This window comes from Canis lupus, chromosome 32, assembly GCF_011100685.1.
Source record: "Canis lupus familiaris isolate Mischka breed German Shepherd chromosome 32, alternate assembly UU_Cfam_GSD_1.0, whole genome shotgun sequence".
Classification (NCBI taxonomy): Eukaryota; Metazoa; Chordata; class Mammalia; order Carnivora; family Canidae; genus Canis; species Canis lupus.
Genome location: NC_049253.1, coordinates 15,120,485 through 15,129,715, shown reverse-complemented (window position 1 = coordinate 15,129,715; position 9,231 = coordinate 15,120,485). Strand labels below are relative to the sequence as shown.

Genomic DNA, 9,231 nt, shown 5'->3' with positions numbered 1-9,231 from the left:
TACACTGATAAGTTACCAAGAAAGCCTTTTGTTAGATGTTCAGTTACAAAAACCAAAACCAAAACATGCTGGAATAGATATTGCTCTACAATGTAAACTATTTCCAATTTATATATTCCACATTGCTATTCAGAGATAGGATAAATTAAAATTTTCAATATTTTTCATTATTTGTATATAGTATTCTTTATTGGTTGCATTTTGGGTTTTTAAAAATATGCATTCATCTGTGGGTGTGTGTAGGTCTACGGAATTTTAGCCTAGGTAATGTGATCAACACCATAATCAAGATTCAGAACTGTTCCATCAGCACAAAGGAACTCCCTGTTATCCCTTTATAGTCGCACATATCCCATACCCCGTCCAGTCCCTATCCCTGGCAATCATTATTCTTTATTTCTATAATCCTGTCATTTCAAGAATGCAACCATGCAGTATGGGACCTGTTGAGACTGGCCCTTTCATTCATCATGATACCCTTGAGGTCCACCCAAGTTGTGTGAATCAAAGTTGTCTGTTTCTCCTCATTGCAGAGTAGGACTCCACGGTACAGATGTTTGGTTTGATCACTCACTCGATTGCAGGACATCTGGGTTATTTCCAGTTTTTAACTATTACAAAGAAAGCTGCTAAGAATATTCATGTACAAATTTTTGTGCCATCATAGCTTCTCATTATTTGGGATAAATATCCAGGGGTGTAATCGCTGGGGTGTATGATACAAGTATGTTTGACTTTATTAGAAAATCCCAAACTCTTTTGTAGAGTAGCTGTACCATTTAACATTCCTATAAGTAAGGTACGAGAGATCCAGTTCGTACACTTGACAGCATCTGGTATTTTCGCTATTTTTTCTTTAGCCATTCTGATAAGCATGTAATCATAATTCATTGTGGTTTTTATTTGTGTTCCCTGATGACTACTCAAGTTCAACATCTCTTCAGGTGCTTACTTGCCATCCATACATCCTCTTTAGTGAAATGTCTATTCGTGTCTTTTGCTCATTTTCGATTGGATGGTTTTTTTACTGTTGACTTTATATAGTCAAGTTTGATCAGACATATGGTTTGCCAATAAGTTCTGTCAAAAATTTCATCCTCTTGATTTTTTTTTTTTAACACAGCAAAATTTTTTCATTTTGATGAAGTCCAGTATATCATTTCCTTTTAGGACTGTGCTGTTGTAGTGAAGGCCAAGGAGTTTGTTGCCTAGCCCCAAGATCCTGATGTTTCTTCAATGATTTTTTTCCTAAAAGTTTTATAGTTTTACATCTTAAATCTAAGTCTATGATCTGTTTCGAGTTACTTTCTGTCTAAGGTGTGCAGTTTAGGTCAAAGTTCATTGTTTTGCCTATGGGTGTCAATTGCTCCAGCATAATTTGTTGAAAAGACTGTCTATCCTTACTCTATTGAATTGCTTTTACACCTTTGTCAAAAGCAGGTGGGTATATAGCACACTGTCTGGATTACTGTAGCTTTAGAGTGAGTCTTGAGGTCAGGTAATGTGAGTCCTCCAGGTTCTTCAAAATTATACCTGGATATTTTCATTTTTCCACATTGGTCTCCGACTTTATTCTAGAGAAGAGAGTTCTTGCATAATCTCTTCCTTTTCTTGTTGCAATTCCTTAAGTGCTGCTGGTTTTGCTCCAGTCTGTCCTCCAACCACTGCAGGAGAGGCCCGATGACGGCTGACATTTGACTGCACAGATTCTTGGTAAACACCGAGCCATTGTGGATCTTGGTTACGGAGTCCAGATGTGTGAGGCTGTGGATCCTCCTATATGCATCCTGCTCCTCTTGACACAGGATCTTGGGCAGCTCAACTGCAGATTCAAGGCATACTTTCCATTCCCAATGGTTACATGAGGTACAATATGGATTGGGATTTCAATCCTCTCATACTCTGAGCTCTTTTGGGCCTGTATGGATTGAAAGCAAGTGTAGAGGACCCGGCCAGTCTTTGTGTTTTTATCTTCTATGAAACAGGGAAAAATAAGTCCTACAAAGCCTTGATCCATCATCTGGTACATGGCTTGTGTGCGAACATCAACATGGGAAGGCCAAACAGTTATAGGAGGATGGGAATGGTACCAGCCCACAACTCTCACGGGGCGACCTGTTAGTTCAGCCAACCTCTCTGCCTCTGTTGAGGCCACAGACAGCTGCTCTGGAGAAATTTCCACTCGATCCTTCCTCTTACCAGAACGTCGCAAGATGATGACAGAATGAACGTGAACAATTCTGACGGTGTCAACCTTTTCAGCAACTGTGCGTATTTCAGTTCCGGTATATGTGAATTTGGAGTCACTCCTTGTGTCATCATTCAACTCCCCGATGCACAGTCCCGTCACCTCCTCCTTCTCCGTGCTCAGCGCGTGGTTGAGGCACACCAGGAAGGCGTCCGACTCCAGGTGCACCGCCTGCCCCGCCATCTTGGTCCCACCCCGCTAGCGTCCGCCTTGGCCTGCCCGGGCCTGGCCAACCCGCTGCGGCGGCGCGCGGGCTCCCTCTTTATCCTTTTCGGGGTTTTTGTGGGGGTTTTTTTGTGGGGTGGTGGGAGTAGGAGGGGGGATGGAGGGAGGGTGAGTACTTTATTTCTTTCTTTCTTTTTTCGTTCTTTCTTTCGTTTCTTTTTCTTTCTTTTTTTCTTTCTTTCTTTCTTTCTTTCTTTCTTTCTTTCTTTCTTTTTCTTCTTCTTCTTTTCTTTTTGTATATTTTTTATTGGAGTTCAATTTGCCAGCATATAGCATAACACCCAGTGCTCATTCCATCAAGTGCCCCCTTCAGTGCCCATCACCCAATCACCCCAACTCCCCGCCCACCTCCCCTCCACCACCCCTTGTTCGTTTCCTAGTGTTAAGTGTCTGTCATGTTCTGTCACCCTCACTGATATTTCCCACTCATTTTCTCTCCTTTCCCCTTTATTCCCTTTTACTATTTTTTGTGTTCTCCAAATGAATGAAACCATAAAATGCTTCTCTAAAAGGCCATTTCTTAAACATCACCAACATACCACTGATATTAATTCACATTTTATTTCATTTAATCTTCACAAAAAGCTAACAGTATAGGCTTTTCTCTCCATTACATAAGAGAGGAAGTTGGAATTCAGAGAGATCAAGTAATTTTCCAAGAATTCAATGAAAAACAGAGTCAGAATTCAAACTCAAGTCGATTTGATCCCACAGATAATTACTTTGTAAAATTTATCCTGTCTCTTTATTGAGATAGCTGTTCAGGTCATATCTTAATATTACTTATGTCCTATCTTGAAGTAGTTACCTATTCAATAACATCATAGACCTGACCCTTCGCAGGATGTTAAGACTTTTAGGGTAGGCTCAGAGAGAAGGGGAAACTAGAAGAATAATATAGTATAAAGTTTGTTTTGATAAAATCTATAGTCAAGGATGGGTGAAGAGCTGAACAGGAAAAGCATATATCACATCAACAGTGTAGAAACCTGATAGAGGCATAATTCGTGTTATTCTTGATAAAGTTATCAAGCAATCCAAAATTAAATATATCAATATTAACATTGATAAACATTAATATTACCCTGCAACTATCATAAGTACTGACATTACTATTATTGCTATTATTCCTTCTATCATGTTTTGAGTGCTTATCATGGCCCACATTGTGTGCAAAATGTTTTTTTTTTTATATTTAAAAAAATTTTTAAAAAGATTTTATTCATGAGGGACACACAGAGAGAGAGGCAGAGACACAGGCAGAGGGAGAAGCAGGCTCCATGCAGCAGCCCAAGGTGGGACTCGATCCCGGGACTCCAGGGTCATGCCCTGGGCCGAAGGCAGTCACTAAACCACTGAGCCACCCAGTGATCCCAAAATGTTTTAAATAGTAATATCTTATTTGAGTCAGTCATTCAACGTATATTTAACACCTGATCTGTACAAGGCACTGTCAAAATCTCAAAACTTTATAAAGTTATAAAGTTAAATGGACTAAAGGTTTATGTCCCTGCAAAATTCATGCTCAGTGCCTAACCCCCAATGTGATTGAATTAGGAGATGGGGATTTGAGGAGGTGATTAGGTCATGAGGGTAGAGCTCTCATGATTATTGACCCTGCAAAATGAATGAGATTATTGCCCCTGCAAAAGAGACTAATGAATGAGATTATTGCCCCTGCAAAAGAGACTCTAGAGCGTTCTTTTACTTCTTCACCATGTGAGGATACAGTGAGAAGATGGCCGTCTGTGAACCAGGAAAAGTGCCCTCACCAGACTCAGAATCTGTTGACATCGTGATATTGGACTTCGCAACCTCCAGAACTATGAGAAAAAACTATTTGTTGTTTAAGCCACCCAGTCTAGGTATCTTTGTTACAATTCCCCCAAATGACTAAGGTAGCAGGTACTATTGCATTATTATAAAATGGGGATCCATTTTATAGGTGAGAAAAATTAGCTTTAGGGAATCCTTCTAATTTATTTAATATGCAAGTGTTTGGACTAAAGAGTCATTTATTTATTTATTCATGAGAGAGAGAGAGAGGCAGTGACATAGTAGAGTGAGAGAGAAGCTCTCCATGGGGAGCCTGATGCGGGATTTGATATCAGGATCTCAGGACCATGAACTGAGCCGAAGGCATTTGCTCAACCACTGAGCCACCCAGGTGCCCCCTCTTTTTCTTTTCTTTTTTTTTTTTTTTAAAGATTTTATTTATTTGAAAGAAAGTGAAAGAGAGAGAGAGAGAGAGAAAGAGAGAGAGAGAGAGAATGAGCAGAGGGAGGGGCAGAGGGAGAAGCAGACTATCAACTGAATGGGGAGCCTGATGCAGGGCCCTGGGTTCATGACCTGACCTGAAGGCAGATGCTTAACCAACTGAACCATCCAGGCCCTGTCTGGACTCTTCCTTAATTTTACCTTGTTAATGTGTGACTTGCAAGATTTCTGGAATTCTCAGGCAATTTTCTCTAAGATAGTATGACTGTGTATGACTGATATGAAATGTTCACCTAATGGGCCTGGGAGTGATACTGGGGAGCACCATCATACCTCCACTTATCTTTTGATGGCAGGGCAGGGGATAGTTTGAAGGCTTGTAAATCCATGGGAGATGTGATGATACAAAACCTACTTCCTTGGCTATGAGAAGCCATGATGTATGTAAAAATTCACATTGACAAAATCCACAGTTTTTTAAATCTCTGTTTCTCCAAAGAATGAAAGGGACCACAAATACTTGGAGAAATGACCAGGGATTAACACAGGGAAAATGACTAAACAGGTACTGAACTGTTCTAATTATTCTAATAATGATAAAAATCAATAACATACATTGACAACAAGTTACTGATTTTCATCATATTAGAATAATTAGAGCACTGGGTATTATATGTGAGTGATGAATCACTAAATTCTACTCCTGAAACTAATATTGCATTTTATGTCAGCTAACTAGAATTTAATAAAAACTTGAAACAAACACAAAAAATATAAAAAAATATATAAATCACAAATATAAAAAAAGGAAATAGATTGTTTCTCTATAAAAATTCACTTGGGACAAAAACTGAAAAAAAATTACTTGTACACTGAGAAATCCAATAGATATTTTCATTTCTACTTTGATGGGATCTTAAATTGGAGTCCTGACTTCACTCCTTAAATTGCCTTTGTCTAATAAAACATTCATTTCATTCAATGGAATTACCCCAAATATTAGGTTTTATTATTTTTACCTGATTCTCATAACAAAACCTCCATACTGATTTCAAAATGGTGTGTTGTTACTTTAGCCAAGGCACGTTAAATTCGATCGTTTTGAGCAACATGGAGATGACCAACCAGCCAGATGAGTCTTTTGACTCATACTTGAAGCAGTCTAGAGCAAACGTTATATAATACTACATCCTCAAACTAAAGAAGACCATAATTAAATTGTCAAGGCTAGGTGCATTTTACTTCTCTAGGTATATATATCAGAAAATAGTTGCAATTTTAACTTTCATAGGAGTTTTGACTGCTCCATATCTATCTGAAAACATGTAATTCTTGATCATTTCATAGATCCATTAGAAATAAAGGAAGGAGCGCAAGGCAGCTATTTGAAGACAATGTACATGACTGGCTGGTGCTGGTGGAATGATGTACTTTTATACTTTATAGCATAAAAGGCATTGTAGATATCATTGAGTCTACTCCTTTCTTTTAAAGTTTTCATAATGTTTATAACAGAACTGCAGAAACAAACTAGAATGATCGAGAAGAAAAAGAAATGGTCTTTTAAAGTCCTTTTTCTTCTTTGTTATTAGTCAAAATATTAGGGCATATAATACCAAAAATATACTTGGAGCATTTCTGATTTTTTAAGTATTATTTCTATTGATGATTAAGGATGATAGTTAGAAAACATTGAATGATCATTGTTTGCCAGGCACTTTTTAAAGTACTCTATATAGATTTTCTTACTTAAAATTTCTGTTGTTATTAGCAGAACTTCCATAGCTATTCCTATAAGGACATTAATGTTATGATCAAGAGATAGCATCTCAGTTGCTCCCCAAAACAAATTTCTGAGTGGTCAAATTTCCACAAGTATTTATTAAGTGTTAGCTATAAGGACACAGTGTTTAAATTCTAGGCAAATAAGAGAGGCTAAACTTCTGAGTTCATATACCATATGTTCTAGAAGGTGAGGCAGGAAATAAAAAAAGTGTGTAATGTAATAGGTAGCAATAAAAAATTCAAATATAGTGAGAGAGAATAGTGAGTGATGGGGATGCTATTTTAGATACCTTAAATGAGAAAAGTTCTTTCTGAGACATGCCTCACTCTACTCAAAGAGTAGAGGTGTAGATGAAGTAAAGGGGCAAGCCTTATGAATATTCAAGTGAAGGTATTTGATGAAGAAGGCTCAGCAAGTCCAAAGACTCAGAGATGAGAATGCACAAGGAGCCAGGATGGCTGGAGGCAAGGAGAAAGTGATAGGAAAAGGGGAGGTCTGAGAGGAAGCTGGGGCTCAGTTGATCAAAGGCTTTGTAGGTTATGACTACATAGGCAAATACATCGTCGACTGCCTTGCCCCTCTTTTGTTTCTTTGTAACTGTTTAGAAAAATCACATTCTGGGGCAGCTTGGGTGGCTCAGCGGTTTAGCGCAGCCTTCAGCCCAGGACCTGATCCTGGAGACCTGGGATGGAGTCTCATGTCGGGCTCCCTGCATGGAGCCTGCTTCTCCCTCTGCCTGTGTCTCTCTCTCCATCTCTCTCTCTCTCTCTCTCTCTCTCTCTCTCTGTGTCTCTCATAAATAAATAAATAAATCTTTAAAAAAATTACATTCTGATTAGATCCAAGTTTCCGTCTACTCCAAATCTGAACTGCTTCAGCTGAAACTGGGATAAAAACAAAAATATTTTTTTTCTTCTGATGTCATTCAAAAGTCCTGGTGGTCAGCCTCAGGTGAGTGGGATCAAGAATTCTGTCATGTGCTTGTGAAGTATAAGACACTTATAAATCAGGTAGAGATGTAGAATTGGATAAAAAATAAGATGTGTGAGGTAGAGATGTGGACTGCTGGTAAAAATTTGGAAGTCATTACTGTGCAAATGGCATGTGAGGAATAAACATGGCTAGAAGGACAGAGTCCTCAGGGACACCCACTTATGGAGTGTAGACACAGAAGAAGATACAGCAAAGGAGGCCAACAGAGTGTTGAGTTATGTAGGAAGAAAATCAGGGGTTGTGGCATCCCAGAAGTCATGTGAAGATGATGTTTTGAGTAAGATGGAGTGATTATCCATGTCAAATACTACTGTGGAGAGTTGAGCAAGAAGAGATTGATTATTAGATTTGGCAATGTGGTTGGCTGGGGAAGGGCAACTCTAACTGGGAGAGCCTCAAGAGGATGTGGGAAGTGGAATTTGCAAGTTTGGACCATACTTTCCAGAAGTGTTGTTTTAAAAATGATCAAAGGGGATTCCTGGGTGGCTCAGCGGTTTGGTGCCTGCCTTTGGCCCAGGGTGTGATCCTGGAGTCCGGGGATCGAGTCCCACATCAGGCTCCCGGCATGGAGCCTGCTTCTCCCTCTGCCTATGTCTCAGCCTCTCTCTCTCTCCCTCTGTGTCTTTCATGAATAAATAAATAAAATCTTTAAAAAAAATGATCAAAGTCAAGTGATAGTTGGAACAACATATGAAATCTAGGGAAGAATGATTTTTAATGGGAAATGTTCTAGGATGTTTGAATGGTAATAGTAATAAGTCAGTTGAGAGTCTGAAAAAAGTGATGATGAGACAAGAGATAGAATTTCAGAAGCGATTGCTTAGAGTGAGAGGAGGTGAGATGTAGTACCTAAGTGGAGAAGTTGGCCTTGGATGGGACCCCAGAGAGTTTGACTTTATAATTGGAGAGAGAGTAGAATATGAAGGAGTACAGATAAAAGTGGGTAAATGAGGTAATGGAAGTTTGTGGAAGTTCTCTCCTAATTGTTTCTTTTTCCCTCTGTGATATAAGAAAGATCAATAGCTGAGAATAGTAAGAAAAGAGGGTCTGTTGGAGGCTTAAGGAGAAAGAAGGTAGGAATAGTGTCTTATCATCATGGGGAGAATGAGTGGGATGAGGAAATGCAGTTTGTCAGAATTTTTGAACTTATTTTGTTCATAAGTTTAAAGTCAAGGTGTAGAAGAATTGTCTAGATGGAGATTTGAGTTAAGACTTATAGCAAGAAGAATGGTTTAGACAAGAACAACCAGCCAGATACTTGAGAACAGGTATTTTTGTAGGGAATAAAGAACAATGATGGCTTAGAAGAGGTGATATGGAACAAGAAGGGCCCCACCTCCCTTCCAAGATCAGTTGTATGTGTGGTTAGGAGATAAAACAGCCAACACATGGGAGGCTGCAGAAGAAAATGTGAAAGCATGTATTCATAGTTAAGATCAAGAAAAAAGGCTGTACACATTGAGGAGTCTAGTTTAAAGAATAGTCTTCTCTCATCCTCCAGGGCTGGGTAGGTGTTGTGCAAGTACCTAAAAATGTAAACACTTGGCTATTCTGAATTATGATATCCCTAATGAGAACAAATGAAAAAAATTTTTTACATACATATTAAAATGTATACTTCATTAAACCCTAAAAGAGTAACAACGAATAGTGTTTAGTTTTACTTTTTCATCCTATTATTGTAACCTTGGCATTAGGATAACAGCTTGATTTCCTATAGTTGATTGGTTCTGTTGTCAGAGATAAGACTGCGTTTTAGGTT

General features: G+C 38.7%; 1 protein-coding gene across 1 annotated transcript; it reads right to left on the bottom strand.

Moving 5' to 3' along the window:
- Positions 1-230: 230 nt before the first annotated feature.
- Positions 231-2,431, bottom strand: LOC610150 (lys-63-specific deubiquitinase BRCC36-like). The gene is given in 3 exon segments (XM_038582456.1): positions 231-1,625; positions 1,628-1,850; positions 1,853-2,431. Coding segments are annotated over 3 exon segments (858 nt in total). The 3' UTR covers positions 231-1,569.
- Between the last annotated feature and the right edge of the window lie 6,800 nt (positions 2,432-9,231).